Consider the following 19,785-nt stretch of genomic DNA (forward strand, 5'->3'; position numbering starts at 1 on the left):
GGCCTCTCTGCTGCAGACGAAAGCCCTGCGCCAAACTGCACAACCGCCTCACCCCGACCCACCACCGGCACCGGCACCCCTCACGCTTCCTCCCCAGCGGTGGGGAAGGGGCAGGCACCGGACCGCGCATGCGCCCCACAGAGTGCGGCAACCCCTTGACCGGGTTGGGCGGGGCCCGAGGTGGTGCGTCGCGGGGCGGGCGGAGCGGAGCGGAGCCGAGCCAGGGCGCCTGCGGTCCGGCGGTGGAGTTGAGGTAGTGTGAGGGTGTTGGTGCGGGGTCCTGTTCTTCCTGAGGTGCCGTGCTGAGCGGCTGATAGGATGGGGTGCGAGAGAGCTGTGCCCCTGCCTGAGGAAGGAAGGGCCTTCAGCTGAGTCGGGTGGCATGAGGGTGGTGGAGGCCCATCAGTCCGTGTGGGGAGCCGGGGTAGCTCCCTCGGGCCTGGGTGGGGAGCAGAGCGGCCACAACCTGGCAGCAGCTGCTGGGTAAGCCCAGGTTTTCACCTCTCCTGCGCTCCCCACTTTGCTCTCCTCCTCGGGCTTGTCCCCTGCTTCGGCACAGGTTTGTGTACCTCCCGGCTTTGGCCGTGCTTCTGCTTCCCCCGTTGGCGTTTGTGCAGCCGTCAGCTTTCTCTCTTCCCACCTTTCTTCCCTTCGTCGTTCCGCTGCGGGTCGTGCTGCCGGCAGGGCAGCTCGGGCTCCCCCCGCCTCGGGCTATCGGTGGCTGTGTTCCCCTCTCACAGGTGCGCGGGGGTGGTGCGTTCCGCCGGACGGCCGTGAGCCAGGGCTGTGGTGCAGTGTCCTTGGGTGCTGAGGAAGCAGTGAAGGAAATAAGGGTTTTGTGGTTTCCTTCCTCATCTGTCATAAACTGTGACTGCAGTGACTCTGCAGGATTGATGTCTGTCTTGTACTGTCAGGGCATAACTTTCAAAAGCGTGTTTACAGTGATGTGATGGCACTTGGAAAGAAGAAAATTCTTTTCTAATTCCTATTCAAGCAAAGGTAGGATCCTTAGTCACGTTAGGTTAAGTAATTTGGCACTAAGAAGTCTGCATAAAAAAATAACGGGTCAAATATCTAATTTTAGGAGAGTACAATATATGCAGCTTCATGACAGCACGAGTGTGGAATAATGTTTTCTTTTTACAATATAATAAAACTGTAATATCTGATATTTTAACCATGTTTTTAATTTTTCATTAAGTTTATTTCTGTAAATATTGATAATGTATTATTCAGTCTGCCTTCTGCAGCTTCATTAATAATTCATTATTAATAAACTTTCTTATCTTTAATTTCCTAATCTAACATGGTAGATCCTATGAATTCTCTTTGATGTGTTTTGGCATCTAAAAAATGCTGCCTGCTAAAATGGGTGTAATTTTTGTGTCTGTATGCCACAAAACAAAGCAGGGAGAATTTTTTGTTCTGTCCTATGACATGATATGGAGTTTCCCTAGTGCACTTTACATCAGGTTAACAACTAGGGCTTTGTTGTTGTTGTGTTGGGGTTTTGTTGTTTTGCCCACTCAGTGAATTGGGAGAGGGGTGGGCAGTTTTTCACTGTGAAAGGTGAGTTTTGTAGGAATTGTGGCTTTATTTTAACAGGACCTCCAGAATACGAACGTGCTGAGCATAATAGCTAAGCATGTGATTCGTTCTAACTGTAGTGTTTATTTTGGAGCAAATGGCTTGAATTACTGTTTTGCTCTTGTGAGAATGTCAAAGAAAGGAGACGGTATGAAAATGATGATGATATATTCTAAGTTCAAGTATCACAAGTGGAGCGATTTCAATTTTAGGTCAAATGTGGAAATTTATTGCTACCTTTGTTTCCGTTTTGACTGCTGGAGGTACCCATGTGCATAAAGACTAAATTATTCTGGCCTCTTTTTGTCATTTTATGTGTTACAATATATAATTGTTTAATAATTCATTTCAGGTACTTGAGCACTCCAGAGGATTAAGCAATTAGGCTGGAAATCCTTTGGTCTAGTAAATAGGCCTTTTTCCTAAAGCTTTTACAGCTGGAAATAAAGCTACATTTTTTTTTTTTTTAAGTTTTTGTAGTCTCTGCTTTTAGAGACTTCTTTTGGCTTTTAGCCTCTTGAAAGAGGCACTGGTACTAGCTTCACAAGCTTGTAATTTAGCTTGGGGATTGGATGTCATTTAACTGCTAAAAGTAAGATGTTTCTCCTGGAGTTCGTGATCACTTGCACGTTTTCCAAGAGCAGTTAAGAGCACTAGTTCTTGCATCTTGCCCACGCTGTAAGTAGGATAAATGCATGCTGTCAGCTTGAATTGTCAGTCATGTAGTCAGTATATCTGAAGACTAGTAAGTGTCAGAAATAGCCATTAAATTGTTTTCAGTAGCTGTCAAAAATCTGTGGAGCTCAGTCATTCAAATGAATGTGTTTTGTGCTAGTACAAGTTTACTGCTAAAATGTACTTTATATGGTATTTTTTATTTGACAAGCTTTTTCACCTGTGATTGAAAACTTGTACCATTACATGAGCTGGGTTTCCTCATATAAGCATTATTAATGGTATCCTAAATTTGTGATTGTCAACTTTATGAAGAATTTATATAGCCATTTTCCTATGTAATTTAAAGGATTAATTTTGGGTCGCTCAGAACTAAATGGCTACTTTGCTTGTGGGAAACAGAACCAAGAAAGGAGGACTTAAAACTTATTTCACTGAAACTGGTCTCTTCCATAATATTGAAGAAGTAAGAGGCTACCATTCTATAAATAGTCCAATTAAAATTCTGGGTACCTTTTACTTAATTTTAACAATGAAATATTTTGCAGTGCACACAACTGTGGCCTCACTATGCTAAGATAAACTGGCAAGTCAATACAGAAATAATAAAAGATGTACAGTAAAAGAACTCCTCCAGTGTTGGTCTACTAAAATCTTTAAATGGATCAGGCTCCTGGGAAGGAGCGTGACTCTGAGGCCAGGTCTGTATTGTAGTTTCACCACTGAAACAAACCTTGCATACATCCATACTCAGCTGAATTCTGCAGGTTTCTTGAAATAAAAAAGACAGGTTAAATTCTTCCTCTCTCCCTTTTCTTTTTTTTGTTACTATTCTATGAGAATTGTGTTTGTGTAGATGTTGCACCATGTGTACATGTATGACAAGTTCTGCAGTGGCAAAGTCTTCACCAGTGCAGCTGTCACTTTGTTAGTTGACTCCCCCCTCCCCTTTCAGTTCACTTTAATGACACGCCCCTTCCTCTTAATTCTCTTTAAAATGTTCAGTGAAAATCTCTCTCTTCTCAGTAGCTTACATTCATAATTGCAGATATGGCTTTCTAAAACTAACTAGTTAGCTGAACATTATCATCTCAGAATTCCAAAATCTTTGCAAAGTCAAGCCATGATCATCTCAGAAGGAAGTTTTGGAGTGGCAGGGGCTTTGGAAAGAGTGATGCAAATACAGCTGTGAAATTTCAGGGAGTAGAGGTACTATTTAAGGCTTTGAAAGGGAGTACTTGTCATAGCCTAATGTTCAGCTGCTGTGAAAAAAATTGTGGCAGTCTTATCGGGAAATAGGAACTTAAGAAGGTACCACATGCTCTGTCATGTGGCTCGTCTGAGCAAGGGTTCTACTGCTGTGACCTGGAACAGCAGCGCTAAAGCGTAAAGAAGTAATGAAGTGTCCCAGATGGAATGAAGCTGAGATTTCTATTTATTTATTTTTTTAAAGAAGCTGACACAGAGATGTAGAAACATTTTGAGGCCCAGATGGATCCAGTGGGAGGAGGGGGACTTCAGCAAGTATAACATACTGTCCCCATTGATATCTGCTTGCTTTAATTTTCTTCACAACCCCTGCCAAGTCACTTCCCCTCTCAAAATCTTGAATCTTGGCTGACTGCCCACAGGCAAGGAACAAAGAATTTCTGTTCTTAAATAGTTGATTTGATTTAAAAGCATTCGCTGAGAGTAGTAAGCAAAATAAAGGGGAGAGGTGCTGGAAAAAAAGCTAGGATACTTTAAGGTACCAAAAAGTACTTGAGCAGACTCCTTAGACATGCAAAAAAACCCAAACCAGTTGTTGGCACAAAGTGTAAAATAAAACCAATGGAAATAGGAGTACATGCCTTCAAATTAGAAACAAGTCAGCACAAAAGGTAATTTAGTGTGTGGGCACTCAGATAATTTTATACCAGAGCCACTGTAAACTTGATGTGTGGGTTTTCAAGTCTAAAGCAGTATGGTTTTCCTTTCAACTCAAAGTCCAGCTACAAAACAAATTGGTTGTGTGCTGTTCTTAGAAGCCCGTAGGAGGTAAAACTTCCTGATTTAAGATATGTTTGAGGTTGTCCCAGCAGCTCATCAGCACCTCATTGAGAGACTGGTGAGGGGACTGGTGGTAGCACACAAGGAGGTTTTCCTCTCTCTTTGTTGCAGCACTAAAAGAAAAGGTTTTCTTGGTAGTTACCCCTTTTTTGCTGTTCCCTTAAACCTCTTGTCTTTCTATGATGTCACTTGGAATATCTATTAAAATTATTCCTCGAAATACGGGTAGCAATAAGGCAAGGGTTTGTTCTTTTTTCTTTCAGCATTTCCTGGTGATTCAAGTCTGGGGCATGCAGTCAGGGAGTGAAGGAACATATGCTGTGGGAGAAGGTATAAAGATAGATGTCGTGGAAAAGACACCAAGCACTAGGCAGACTCCTTTGTCAGTGCATTCCAAAAAAGTGGTACAGAACTGTTAAAACCTGCAGTCCTGCAGCTGTCATTTTGATAAGGCAGCCTTTTTTTATTCCCAGAAATATGCCTTGTTACCTATTCCAAAGATGGCAGTGTGTTGTATAGTGCTGTTATTTTTTTACTTGAGCCTAGCAGCTATTAATATAAATTCTGTCTTCTATCACCCAATCGATGATGCAGTCTCCAAAGACGCTCGAGTCTCATCAGCACATAGGTACAACATTTTGATGGGCTTTGGTGCGTCAGGCATTGCTGAGGTTTTGTGAGTAGGGTATCCTTCTCTTTCCCTCCCTGCTGGTGACATTATTCTGTTGACCAAGTTTTACAGTAACAATAACAGAAATACTTCACATGCTGAGAGCTGATGTCATCAAAAGACAGCTCAAACATGGTCTTACTTCTTTGGGGCCACGTGTTTCTGTTAATTGTTTGCTTCCAAGTCGAATATTCTGCACTTTTATGGTGCTGTGCAGTTGTCTGAACCTGATTAATGAACCTGGGAACCAAAAGGCAGTGTTGGTCTGCAAAAGTCACCAGTATGGATGTGCCAGTACAGGAAAATGGCATCTTTTTAAGAACTCTTGTGCTCTTAAAAATATGAGGAAGGTGATTCTTCCTTGGGCTCCAGTTTTAAATAATGCATTATGTGGGTAAGATGATTTGTTAGAGGGAGTTTGTGTTATGTGTTATAGGAGTGGAGAACTGAAGTTTCTGTGTGTTGCCAGGACTTGTGGTTTTCCCAAACAGGACATACTTAACTTCTTTGTCAGCTGCACCTCATGCAGATTTTTCTCCTACTGCCAAACCAATAGCCATCTAAGACTGCAAACATCATTTTTGGCATTCCAAAAAGTCTCAGCATGTAGCTCCTGAGCTTCTGCATGCTTATTTCATTGCCCCTGTCTTCTAAGATTAATTGGTTAGTGACTGTGTTCTGTGCTTTTTTTGTGTGCATCAGTCATTCTTCAGAATTCCCATTTTCATTGCTGCACAGCAACTGCACTGACAGATTTCCAAATAACACAGAACTAGCCTGTCTGCACTCAGAATGGTCAGCACAATGTCTGGCAGCTGAATGACTATGATGCTCAAAGTTTTATGTTGGACAATAAAAGACTTTGGAGGTCACAGAGGTAAATGGGCTGGGGGAGGGCCTCACCCTAAATAGATGCAAAAAAGGAAACTAATAGAATAGAGTTGTTTGAACAGTGAGACTATTTCCTGGTATCTGTAATTCCATGTGAATTTTCTTTTTCTGAAACCTTGGTTGACTATTGCAGTGAGGTATCATTGGGCCTGTTTACAACATAGCTTATTGTATATTAATACAGCAATCTTGCTTTACTGAGAGGTGTTTGCTGCAATGAATTTAATAGAAATGTCTCATATAGGCATAGAAAAACGATGATAAACATGTACTGGTCTTTTATAAGCTGACTAGCAGAACTGATGGCGCTGTGCGGTGCATTGTAACCTTTTAAGGCTTTGGGTATGCCTGGTTTTCATGATACCCTGAGATGTTTCAGAGGACATACGAGGCATTCCTTTGCCTTACAGACTTGCATTTTTTATGTTGTACTTGAATATAATCTCTGGGTTTTGCTGGGAATAAGTAAAGCAGAATCTGAGGAAAACTCCAACAAATTTCAAGTATGATGTTTTGTTAAGTATGGGCTGGTTTCCATGGTGAAGAGTCAGCTCAAACTGAAGTCTGATGCTGCTGTTCAGTTAAGTAGCATCAGAGATACTAGAACTTTGCTTTATTACAGAACATAGAATGGATTTTCTGTTGCTTTTTCTTTGGCCCTTGTTCTTTATGTTTCATGCACTCAGTAATATAATTTATACATGACTGATGTTGGAATGAAGCTCTGAGGATAGAGACAAGATTTTGTTTTGGAGTTGCTGAGTGCCTTAGTTCATTGGTTTCATTGCCAGCTGTACGTCAGTGTTTGTTGTGGTACTGCTGGACAATGTTAAATCCACATTGGCAGGCTTTGGCAATACATTTTTTTAGACAACCAGCAGTGGCAGCAGTGAAGAAAACCAAACTTCATGTCTGTGAAAGGCAGACCTAGTCTCAGATACTTTGTTCAGGAATTGCTTATAGTTTCAAATTGTAAATTTTCAGAATAATACATACGCACGTTGGTTTTAAAGAACTTTGAGAAATTGCCACTTGAGTCAGTCACTTCAGGCTGCCTACTGAAAGGATTATCTGGAAGATATTCTCCTGTTCATGGATTTTTGGATTGACCTTTTGCTGACCATAGTCAGGTCAGCAGTTTCATTTGGTATGTGTTTGTTCTGTTTGTTTTAGTTGGCTGGTTTTTGTTTGTTGTTTTCAGTCTGGTTTGGTTTTGTTCTTGTTTTTTCCTTTCTCTCCTCAGATTTTCAAATTCTGTCATGGCTATACTCCTTCATCTTCATGAGCGACTTCCTTTTGTCTCAGTCTTTATGATTATAGATGGTAGGAATTCCAACAAGGTATAGCTCTGTTGTGCCCTTTTTTCCTGTTGGTCTCTGCAGAGAGTGATGAGGTTGGGTTCCCATCAGGATAAATTGGTGTGAAGAAGGAAGTTTCAGCTTCCTTTTTCCTTGCTTAGGGAGTGGTGGGTAAGGAGGAATACGAATAATAAGGGAGTGGAAAGATCACAAGACTTATGGTTCCCTTCTCACATGTATGCTCTTATCTCATGGGTTATTACCTCTGAAATACTAAAATCAAAGGTCCATTCTGAGGACAAGTTTTGTTTAAACTATAATGTTCATGTAGAGAAACGCTGACCCTTCAGGGCAACAATAGGCAAAAGAATATTCCAATCTATCCATCTTACTTATTGTGCTGTTTTATTCCTAATATGTACACCTGCTGCTCTGATACCCTGTTTTCCTTCTTGCAGAACACATGGGTATAAGCTTGCTTTTATTTTTATTGCTGCTCCACACTGTGTAATCTTGGAAGGCTCTTGCAGGAAGTGTGTTACGGGTCACCAGAAGGGCATGCTTCAGTGCCCAATCTGCAGAACTTTAAAATTACACTAAAATTCAGTTAGGGGGAATGGCCTCTAAAAATGCATAGGAAAAGTGACAAGTACAAATAGTTCCCTTCATTTTGGTACACCTTACTCCCAGTTCCTTTGCCCTGTGTCAGTATTTGGGTGTTATGCCATTTGCTCAGCAGGTTAAATCCTTGATTTCCGTTAGTTTCAGTAGTCAGCATGTGCACTGTGAATCAAATACACGTGGCAGAGACCCAGTCTGCAATTCCTGCTGCTCCTTGGCTGGAGTTTATGCAGTCTGTTCCTTTTGGCTCGGCTTCTTGTCCTGGCTTGTGCTCTTACTTACAGTGTGATGTTGAGTTACTTCCATTCCAAAGCTCTGTAGTGAGATTGTCGAAATGCTTTAGAAGGAGATATGGCTGGAGATCTGTGGAAAGCTGAACTTAATTTAAATTCTGCGAAAGGTATCTGTTATTGTCAGACATATTTTTTTAAATTATTTTTAAATAATGCAGAATGTAGGCTTTTGGGAATAGGGTTGAAACTTGTGGTCTCTCCTTGAGAGATACTATTTGGTCTTCTGAACCATGATGTGAATATCCTTCTCCTGGACCTTATATGTGAATGTGTTCCATCATATTTCATACTATTCGGGAACTGTGTAGGGTGCATAATGATGTAGGTACAGTTTACGCTTTAAAGTTTGAGTGCAGAGCCATGGATTTGGCAAACAGCTAGGGAAAAGAAGTTTTGGTTAGCTCATGTTTAGAGAGGATCTGTTTCAGGAAATCTTTAACCACACAATTCCAAATAATCATGCTGATACTGTAGAAGATAAGCTTTTATTGTTTTCTCTCTTATGTGCTTAAGACAAATTTATGTCTCAAGTAATTTTTGGGGGTATAAGCACAGTTTTTGACCAAAGTACACCACACTGAATTTACAGTGGGATTTCAGATTATTGCCTGTTGGCTGTCTGTGTGTGCGGTCGTATCTCACCGTTAAGGTGAAGTAAGCTATTCCTCATTAAATGACTTGTGATTGCCACTTGCACTGGCAACAGTAAGATTTTATGTATTGGCAGTTACTATAGGGCATTTTACACACCATAAGTTGTTACTTTACAGCAGCTTTGGCATCCAAGTCCTAATATTGCCCCTGCCTTGGGCTGATAACTTTCAGAATAATTTAGATACGCATGTTGATTTTAGAGCACTTTGAAAATCTGCTACTTGAATCAGTCATTTTGGCCTGCCTATTGAGAGCATTATCTGAGGGGTGAAGGTGAAGGGTGACAAGCACAACTTGGAACCCTGCTGGAATGACACTTGTGTTTGCAGCAAACTCTGGTGTGCTGGCATAAGGCCAGTTGTACTGGTCAGCAGAGGCAATGAAAAATGCCGTGGAGGAAGAGTTAGGTTTAAATGAGTGCTTAGCAGGATTAAAAATTCTGTCCCGGTAGTCCAATAAAACCAGACACTGAAGTACCACTATAGAAAGTCTGGTGGGGAATACTTAAATGTGTGATTTCAGTCTGAAAAGCACTTATGTCAGGCAATATATGGGGAAGAATGGGGAATAACAGGGGAATGTAACTATTATGTAAAATAAGTAGCTTTATCCAGATTACATGAAATAATAGAAATTCCCTCTCAAAAATACTGAATAACTGGAGAAGTTTCAGAGTTGGCTGAAACAGAAATACGAGATAGGCACATGTAAAGAGATGGAAAAAATCAGAGTCGTTTGGGGGAGAAAAATGAGTAAGAGAATGTATATAAGCATATATGTACATACAATCATTTATGATGAATCTGGAACATCTGCCGTCACTGCCTAGTAACATGAGAAGAGGGACACATTTTCGTGAGATTCTTGCCATTTTTTAAGTATGTTGAAATCGGATATTGGGTATTTAAACATATGCATTTATAATAATATGGAAATAGATTCTATTTTCTTCCCTTCAACTTAAGTTAAAAATTTCTGGTTTAAAAGCGTGTGGTTTGAAGCCCTAAACTTCAGCCACTCCACATGAAAACGAAGGTCTGTTTAGTCCTGCACTTTATTTAATTTGTATTTTTTTGTCCTTCCCCAGTGCGGAGCTCTCTGAAGATGTCTGGCTCATATTGCTTCAAACTGTCTGGACATTTGCTGTTTAACTGCTGAAGCTTTTCTACCATCTATTTTTCTCCTGAAGCCTTAATCCATTAAGGGATCATAATTGGCTGCTATGGTAAGACATTTTTAAAGTTGTAGTAAAGTGCTAAAAATGGGTGCAATGTGTCAGTGAATTTTGGTTTTATTTCTTTATTTATTAGCAAGATACAAAATCTAAAAGAATATCAATGCTGTACAAAACCAGAAAAGGATGATGCCCAATTTTGAACTAACTAATAAAACAAGAAACTCTGTTCTGCATTTTATCTGTTTATACTTGTCCTATGCTTCTAAGTGAGAAATAAGGATCAAGTGAAGAATTTCACAAGATCTTTTTTGTATGTGTGTATACAAATGATATAACATTTATCAAAATGTTCTGTGTAAGTCCCTTACAAGTCTCTTCTAGATATTGCATTTTGTGTGAAATGGGTTTAATGTAGTTCAAATTATGGTATTTAAAGTACTTCAGGTGATTCGTAGAAGCATAAAAGTTTGGGGTTTGGAGAATAAAATTTGGTAAAATGAGAGGAAAACTTGTAAATAACACGTGAGATGGGAAGATGACTGTATCTCTAAGCCGATACAAATCCACACCTGTTTGCTAGACTGTGATAATACTGGAAACTGGTATTTGTCCTTAATCTCCCCAACTGTAGCAGTTTTGAATAACCAGGTGATCTTTTACAAATTTCAGGAGTCCAGACCAACTACAACATGAGAAGACGTATTCAAGATGATCAACCCAGAAGATTTTTTCACTTCATAGAATCTTATTTTTGTTTATAATGTAATATAATTTGACAGAGCCAGGTTCAATTATTTATCTTGAAATTAAGACACGCCTGTGACCTTCATCAGAAATGTTTCTAGCATTTTCAAGGAAAAATATGTCCCAGAAACTGAGCATGTTTTTACTAGTTTTTGGCATCATCTGGGGTTTGATGTTGCTACGCTACACTTTTCAGTATCCAAGACGCCAAAGCAGTGCTGAGTTGCGTGGACAGATATTAGATCTAAGCAAAAGATATGTCAAAGCACTGGCAGAAGAAAATAAAAACTTAATGAATGGTGGTGGTGGAGCCTCTATGGCTGGATATGGTAAGAGAAAGAAACAAACATTAGTTATTCAAATACCCCTTTTCCCTGCAAACTGTAAAGTTATACTTTTCTACTTTTTAAAAGTAATATGTACTGCTATGTAAGAAGAAAAGCTCTCTGTATTAACAAAGTTGATTTTAGTTTATTCACTGAAGGTGAAGATTAAGATGTGACACAAAATCAAGCTCGAGACATGAGATTTCTGTTTTCCAGGAATGTTTTAGATATCTCCAGGTATATGGCTACTATTACGTACAAGATTAACAGAAGCATTGTGCTTTTTCTGAATCTTAAGCTACCGAGGCGTAAGCCTATGCTTGCTAAGGGGACAGTTTTAGATTAAGTCACTTCAACATTCCAGATTCTTTTTATGCCTCACTGCTAACTTTGTGCTTTTATTTCTGTAATTTTATTCTCTTCAAGTAGTAAAAAAGCAGCAGAAACCAACTTTGGTTAAGATTGCAGTCTTGAGACTGCAAGGCAATTATTAATTTAGGAGAATCTCTTCTTGCTTTAGAAGTAGCCGTTAGAGGTAAGGTCCCTTGTCTCTATAGCTTTGATACTTGCTGCATCATATCTCTCTGATTTATGTGTTAACTTGATGAGTATGTGGCCACTATTCACCATCTTCTGAAATACAGAAAAGATAGCTTTGGGACTATAGTTTTGAGATCTTCTCAGCAAAGCTATAAAAATGTCTTAATTGGAACTCTCTGGTCCCTCATAGCTTCTTTCGAGGGAAGGCTGCAGTGCGCTCTAGTTAGTCTCTTAGGTATTAGGTCTGAAGAAACTACCTGTGTTCTGTCAAATTTAAGACATGTATCTGTGAAAATAAGGGAAGTATGAGGCTTAAAAAGAAATATGTTTTAAAAAGAATATATGTAAAGATCTATGTTAATGTACTTTGATCCCCTTTTTAAGGAATCCTTGAAAGAGTGGGCTGTACCAGTTGTAGGATGTCCTTAAAAGGCACTCTGATAGGAGCACAAAGAGCAAAAGTGGATCTGAACGCTTTTGGCTGCTGCTCAGGAACAAGGAGGCGAGTCTGATGACAAGATGAGCAGGAAGCAACTGAAGATGAGGACAGCAGTATTAAAATGTCCCGGGCTTAAATTCTTTCATTCATTAAGTTAACATTTTTGCCAGTCAAACACTTCTTTTTCCTTTCTTGCCCCTTTTCTCTTCCTTCCCCCTCCCCCTTTTTTATGTCTTCAAGGATTTCCTGTCTTTACCGTGTAATTGCTTTTCTGTGTAATTTCTTTTAAAAACCCTTGTGTACTGCAGCTTTGTACTGCTGCATAAATCTTGCAGTGTATTTCCAAATGAGATTTGCCTTCTGAGATTTTCTCTGAAGTTTAATAAAAATAACAAAGTCAACTCTTGATCTACATGCTGAACATCAGACTTGCAACTTGAATAGGCAGTTTCTTTGCTCACTATGGTACTACAGACTACACGGCCTACTGTATCACTGACTGCAGACCCTGCTCTGGTTCAAATTTTAACTCGCTTTCCAGCCCCTAAGATAACATTGCTAAACCAGAACTAGTTAGTTTTAGAGGGAGAAACTGATCTGAGACTTTTTTATTTTACAACTAGTAATTTTATCTGGGTTAATACCTTTTTTCTTTATACCTGTGTTTTTACTCCCCAATTTCTGTGGTTATTTAAGAACCGATGAACTAAATCAGAGGGAAAGAGTGTGTCTGCGTGTGTTTTGGGGTGATCTTAACGCCTTGTAAAAGCTGGCAAGTTTGTTCATTTTTTCCAAATCTGAGAGAAGACAGCATTGACAACAGCATAATTAGCTTTTGTTGAGAGGTCTGTTACTGGTTTTGTGTTCCAGAACATGGGATTTTTTTTTTTTACTGTCCTTTCTCTTATTTTTCAGTCAATATAGGTCTAAATATATGGATATTTTTATTTTCCTTCTTTATAGCTTGTGTAAAAAGTGGTAAGATGCTTTCTTGTAGCTGTTTTTCTGTGGTACAGATCTGTTATTTAGAACTACCATTTTTATGTTGGAAAGTAAATATATTCTGTTGCTGTCCAAGGCTAAAAGTTGTCATAGGTGAGTATCCTAGTGCTGTTGTCAAATTAACTTTGAAATATTGTCTTTGAAAAGTCACTAGTCCAATGTTCCAACTAGTGGTTTTGTTCTTGCACTCTGTCTTCCTTCACAGTTCACTATTATGGTGGTATCTTCCTTGCCTAAAATAAGAGAAAAATCAAGCAGCTCTTTAATTCTATATTTGTATACTAATGTGCACTCTTTCCCAAAAGTGGGAAGGATGGCAAGTCTTAAGATGTGTGTTGAAATAGCAGTTCTTTTTCACACAGAGCAAATAACAGGATCTAATTTGGTTATTTTTTCCATTATCTTCAGCTGATCTTAAAAGAACAATTGCTGTTCTTCTGGAGGACATCTTGCAACGCCTTGTGAAATTGGAAAACAAAGTTGATTACATCGTTGTGAACGGCTCAGCAACAAATACCACTAATGGAACTAGCAATCAGATGCCAGTAACTTCAAATAGACGTGCAAAACCAGCAAGCAACATTAGATAGCACACAGGGCCACTTTGTGTTGCTACATCTATGATGGGTAATCTTTAAGATAAGCATTTTATCTCTGGCTAGGGCAATGCAGTAGTTGACTCTAAAAGAAGCATAAACTATTCTATTATACAATGTGCTGGCTTTATATAGGTCTAACTTACGTGCATAGGTTCTCAAAGCATTATGTCATCGCCTTTGAGCAATACTTCCGAAGTGATTGTTGTCTTTAAAGATATTTTGATATCACGGTTTGATGTAGTATGCCATTGGATAATAACAATAAATGGAAAGCAATGGGGAACGTAAAAGTAGGTTTCTAAATATATTTATTTAAGTATAAATAGAACATATCTTTTGGATAGGTGAGCAGTATTGTAGCTTATTAATGTTTTGTGGTCTGCATTAAGCTGAGGTAACTGAGGAAAACACATTGCTAAACAGATGTTAGAAAATGTGTATACTTACAATATTTTGTTACTCATTTACTAAAACAATATTAAATTGAGGATAGCATTGGCAGTAATATTTAAAAATTGTGACCCAAAGAATGTCTTTATTTGCACTATTTGTCAGAATAGCTAGAGAGAATTTAGTGTATATTTAAGAAAATTAATTATAATAGGAAAGCACCCTAGGTAGTAACACTGTCTAGGTGTATCTTTATGCCAGAGTTAGGGCAGTTAGAGTATCAAAAGTGAATCGTAATCTGTGATACCTTAGATGATAATTTCTTACAAAGATATTTAAGTGTATGTATTTTGTAATTGCAGATAAAATTATTTAAGTGATGGAAATAAGTTTTGGATATGTGAATACTGTTTATTTTTATTCACTGCTGTTTCTCTTGAACCTTTTAGTACCTTGCAATTCATGATGAGTATAGCACACCATCTCCCTAAATTGCTTTTTTTCACTGGGAGTAAAAGCAATGAAAGGAAACAAGGCATCTATACTTAGTACACCTCATGTACTAAGGGTATCTTAGCATGGAGCACTTGAAAGCTAAGGTGATGTTTGCCTTATGTCTAAGCTAGCCTTACAGCGAAGTGAAGTACAGTGCAAATGCTTTGTACTTCAAAATGTTACTGAAGTCATATTCAAGAGAAAGTGCCACTGAGCCTGTTTTTTAATATGTACTGAATGTTTTTTTTTGGGAGGGAGGGTATGTTCAGGGATTTCTGCCAAAAGTGTGCTCTGAGTGGGGTTTTTGGGGGTGGGTAAAAAAGGGGTGCTTCAGGTATACCATCTGAAGTTAAGTTTTTGGTTTGGGTTTTTCTTCATTTCCCTGCTGACACTCTGGACTGTTAAAAAGGAAGGTACACTTACAACCTTAGTTAGAAACCAGGTGATTTTTTTGCCCTGTTACATTGTGTGTAAACGTGTACTCACTTCAATGCAGAAAGAGAAAAATAAATTTTTAATTGTACTTGTAAAAGCTCCTGTTTGGTTGTTTTGTTTTTTGTTGTTGTTTTTTGGACAAAGCCATGTCACTCTGGTTACACGTGGTTTAGGTGTTTCTGGACTGGAAAAATCTTGCGTCCCTCAAGTTTAGTAGTAGTCTCTCTGGTATTCTTTATTATTCCTGTTCGATCAGTGAATTCTTTTGTTCTTGAGATCCTAATACTCTGGGACTTTCCTTAGGTTAGAGGTGAGGGAAGAAATGAATTAAAAATTTAGAATTTTTAATGGTAAAGATTCACTTCTGAAAAGTGAAGACCGGTGCTTAACTTCTTCTGAACCTGCAAGTCTCTACTGACAATGTGAAGACAGGTTTTTATATCTTATCTATCTGTGCTTTTCATTCCCTGTGTACTTGACTGGTACCAACCAAAACCTTGATGGATAGTGTCCCTTTGCACTGTAAACAGTAATATGAGTAGTTCTCTGTGTGTGACTTTTTCTTTTCTTGTAAGGGTATGTGAAATCTTAAAGTTACTAAGGTTTATTAAACAAGCATAACAAAAGTTGCAAGGTGAGTATTTGTCCCTCTGTGCACACAGAGGTTCTACTCAGGAGTTTTGGAGGCTGCTGTACTAGCTTATGGGTAGCTATGTACATAGTAATTCATGGTGCCATTAGCAAATAGTTGCTTCTCTCAGGTTTCAGCAGTACAATAACTCATTGGAATTAGCTTGTATTTGACAAATATATAGGGAGAGCTGTGAACTACCTGTAAATTCCATTAATGAATATGGTTCACTGAGTCGTAGAAAGGCTTGGGTTGGAAGGGACCTTAAAGCTCATGCAGTTCTAACCCCCTGCCGTGGGCAGGGTCACCTTCCACTCTAGAGCAGGTTGCTCAAAGCCCCGTTCAAATCCTTTAACGCTGCCAGGGATGGGGCAGCCACAGCTTCTCTGGGCACCCTGTGCCAGTGTCTCAGCACCCTAGCAGGAAAAAATTTCTTCCTAATGTCTCATCTAAATCTTCTCTCTTTCAGTTTAGAACCATTACTCCTTGCCATATCCTCACACATCCTTGTAAAAAATCCCTTTCCAGCTTTCCTGTAGGCCCCCTTCAGGCACTGGAAGCTGCTCTAAAGTCTCTGGGGGCTGTTTTCAGATTGAACAAGCCAAACTCTCTCAGCCTGTCTTGATAGCAGAGGTGCTCCAACCCTCTGATCACCTTTGTGGCCTCTTCTGGTCTTGCTCCAATATGTGCACATCCTTCTTGAGTTGTGGGCCCCAAAGCTGAAGGCAGTACTGCAGGTGGGACATCAGAGCAGTGTAGAGGGGAGAATCGCCCCTTTTGACCCGAGTGTCACGCTTCTTTTGATGCAGCCCAGGATACGGTTGGCTTTCTGGGCTGTAAATGACCATGGCCAGCTCATGTTTTCATCAGCTTTTCATCAGTCAACACCAGTATTAAGAAAGTAACAATCCGTTGCACATGAAAAATATTACAAAAGTCTAAATGGTTTTTTTTTTAGCTGCTATGAAAAAAAACCCTCTCCCATTTTGCTCTTGCTTTTGAGGAAAGCATACTATCAAATATATTAAATCAAACCCCACAGACAGCAGACTGCATTGCTTTGTAAAGCACAAAATAATGAAAGGACAAAATCATTAGGAAAGGAGGGTCCTATCTGGATTAACAGTTAAAGGTGTCAATTGACACTCTACATCACCTTTAAAAAATACCACACCAGTTAAATAAGACTGTCTTAGACGTTTATTTTATTCTGTTAATCGGAATATTTTTAGGAATTAAAAAGTTTTTTAAGAAAACCTAATAAACTGGAATGTTAAATTTTATGCCATTATTTTTCTAAACAAACTTGTAGAAGTTCCCAAATTTAATCTTCTTCTGCATTCCCACAGAGAAAGGCTGCAACAGCAGCAATTACGCTCAGAATACGTATTTGCACAGGAGGCATTTGGTCACTTAGGCAACTTCTACACATCAGAGATTATGCAGCCTGCATTATCAAATATTCTTAATTAGAATTTAGATCAATCTAGCCAGCTTCTTTAAATGGCTGTGCTAATGGAAAACAAGTATTTGGCAGTTACTTGGAAGAACAGAGAACTCTGCAATATGTTGGACATATTGCTGGATGCCAATGCTACTGATGTTTCACCACACTGATGACAAGAACCTCTACAACCTTGTGCTGTATTTCTGTGGGTTTTAAATTATTTCATTGAAAATATCAGCAAACTTCTGTGATCCAGCAGTGGAAGAGCAGCTTGTTAAGATATCTGCCCATCCATTCATCCCAAAGGTTCTTTAATGTGGCACTACTCAGTGCTTCTTCACACACAATTGTGAGACAATGCTTGGATATCTTAATTACATTAAGATTACTCTGGTATGACTCAAGAATGGTTTAGATGAGGAAAACAATGAAAAAAAAAGCTAAAGAATCAAGACTATCTTCCCTGAGATGTTTGCCTGCTGGTTATTTGGTTGTGGAACTCGAGAGCTATATTGAGAACTGTGGTGCTTTTAGCTGTTCACATAGCGATTGGTACACTCTTTTCTTGCTATTTTTCTTCATTAGAATTTTAGGGAGTGGATCTTGAACATTTTTTTGCTGCCTACATTAAACATCCATTCCCAGGCACAGAAGCATTACCTGTTACCTAGTGAAATAGCTGGTAAGCATTCATGAGCACAATGAGGCAAATTACAGCTGGGAAAATTCAAGTCTCGCAATTTACTGTAAGATGTCAAGAACAAAACTGAAACAAATACCTCCTGCAACCCTCAAATCAGGAGTCCTTTATATTAGGGAGGTTGTATGTTCCCTTGCCCTCTAAAGAAAAAGGAAATAAAATCAAAACCAACTATCCCCAACCCAGCCTAAGAACCAACCAACCCTAAGGAGATTCTGTAATTCACAAAACTTGAAGCAGGTCACTCTGGGGGGATTTGTGCTATCATCTGAAATGGGAAATACGTAGGTGCATCATAGGAACTGTATGCACAAATACAGTTTAAATATTCTTTTAAAAAAATAATATTTGGCAACATAACCAAAAGCATTTCAGATGTGAGGTGAGTTGTAGGGTTTTCTGCCTTCTTTTTGGCAAGACCTTGGGTTCTTCACATAACCTCCTGCAACTGCAGAGCTGTCATACCTCTCAAAATAGCCCTATAAAGAAGGCAACAAGGTAGAACATGCAGATGTTTTCTTGCTACTGCTGTTGATAGAAAAGGCAGCTGAGACCCTCTCCTTATCCCTTCCTTATCATTTTTTCTTTAGCCTGCACACCTGAAGTCTATTTTTTCCATTCTGAAAAGTGCTGTCATCTTAGGAGAATGGATGAAGCTCAGCTTCCACCCTCTGCACTGCTCGAGCACAGATGTCATGGATGTAGCTGGTGAAAGAAGAACACAAGTCAGAGGCTATACAGCACAGAAAAACTGGCCACAAATGTTGGGGCAAGATGTATCATGGAGACTGACATACATATTGCTGCATCAATCCCCGATAATGCTGGTTTCATGTAAAACTAGAGGTAGCATACTATTAGAGTATCTTTAACTTGCTGCTTGATGAACAGTTTTGCAAGCTGTTGGTTGAGGAGAACAAACCATTTATGATATTTCACTGCATCTCAGTTTGTCTGGGATAATGCACTTGTGCATTTGTATCTGTTTAAAGATATCATTTAGGTTATGAAAATGAAGCCCAAGTTAAAGAAAAAATTTCACATCACATGCACACATGAAATCCTAAACACCAGCAGCATCACACCCTACTGTATTGTCTTATCTGCAGGCGATCTTGATTACTACAAATTTCCTAGGATGTTTGTCAGTACCTCCAGCAATTAATTGACCTTTGCTTGCATATGAGCTTACGTACTCCCTGTGGCATTCATCAACTTACTCTGTTTGGTAGATGTCTAATCATGTTCTGTCTCTCTGATAGGAAAACTGAAGAGAAGCATGCTGACATTTTGAAACGCCTATAAGCTAGAGTTAACAATACAAAACCTGATTTTTATTGTAGCATAATGTGTGGTCATGGCTAGAAGTTTGTGAGTACTGCTTGCATTTGTCTTTAAGTATATCAGAAACACAGGAGGAGGAAACAATTTGATGGAAACTGTTTCCATTGTTCTTTATGCCACTTCATTCTCAGAATAGCTAATGAGAGACCAGATGCATAGAAATAGAATTACTAACTGCTACTCCAGAATAACTACTACTTCAGAATGATGACTTGAGGTCTAAAATATTCAAGCAGTTGTTTCTGAATTATTTATTCTTGCATTAATAAAGCAGCTCTCTTCCATTTACATAGGTATTTCACCAACATGAATTCTAAAGCACTTGTCAAACTTGCAAGGATTTTAAAAAATGTAAAGGGTCACACATTTTATTGTTAACGGGGTGTTGAGAGAGACTGTCAACACCCTACACGGCATTAAGCTGTTGCTTTGATGTGTAGGCAGCACCTTAGGTCTCAGAGAGCTGTACTGTAAGTGGAGGTCCATATGTTCAACCCATTTTGATGTGTTCAGAGATCTTGGGCCAGCAGCATCCGTACGCTACATCACAGCCATAGGAGGTAAAACATGCCATCTGGGTTTCTGTTCCTTCTACTTACCTTGTGCCATGGTCTCTTCACCGTAGCAGAATGCATTTTCTTTCTTCTTCTATTCAAAATTATTTGATAGTTTACCATGAAAAACCTGGTTTGATTCACTCTTTAATGAATTATATCTCAGGTGTCCATTAACAATCTCTTAGAAGGGATGAGAGACAGAAAAGGGTTTCCCGAGTCCA

The 19,785-nt window shown here is 39.2% G+C and overlaps 1 protein-coding gene across 3 annotated transcripts; it reads left to right on the forward strand.

Moving 5' to 3' along the window:
• The first annotated feature begins 237 nt into the window (after positions 1-237).
• Positions 238-14,973, forward strand: CCDC126 (coiled-coil domain containing 126). 3 transcript variants are annotated; one of them, XM_061464787.1, is made up of 4 exons: positions 238-253; positions 9,826-9,963; positions 10,585-10,988; positions 13,375-14,973. In XM_061464787.1, the coding sequence occupies exons 3-4, from the start codon at positions 10,751-10,753 to the stop codon at positions 13,554-13,556; spliced, it is 420 nt and encodes a 139-aa protein (XP_061320771.1). In that variant the 5' UTR covers positions 238-253; positions 9,826-9,963; positions 10,585-10,750; the 3' UTR covers positions 13,557-14,973. The 3 variants fall into 3 exon arrangements, with proteins under 3 accessions (XP_061320771.1, XP_061320770.1, XP_061320769.1); XM_061464786.1 differs by lacking the exon at positions 238-253 and adding an exon at positions 439-559; XM_061464785.1 differs by lacking the exon at positions 238-253 and adding an exon at positions 593-740.
• Positions 14,974-19,785: the final 4,812 nt, after the last annotated feature.

Source organism: Pezoporus flaviventris, unplaced genomic scaffold (assembly GCF_033815535.1).
Source record: "Pezoporus flaviventris isolate CSIRO_AGI_PZ_B2104156 unplaced genomic scaffold, CSIRO_AGI_Pfla_v1 ptg000037l, whole genome shotgun sequence".
Taxonomy (NCBI): domain Eukaryota; kingdom Metazoa; phylum Chordata; class Aves; order Psittaciformes; family Psittacidae; genus Pezoporus; species Pezoporus flaviventris.

Excerpts from the sequence above, each read along its gene's own strand:
- CCDC126 (XM_061464787.1), top strand. The coding sequence starts at position 10,751 with ATGTTTCTAGCATTTTCAAGGAAAAATATGTCCCAGAAACTGAGCATG. Across the intron at positions 10,989-13,374 it reads AGCCTCTATGGCTGGATATG|CTGATCTTAAAAGAACAATT; the intron begins GTAAGAGAAAGA and ends CATTATCTTCAG.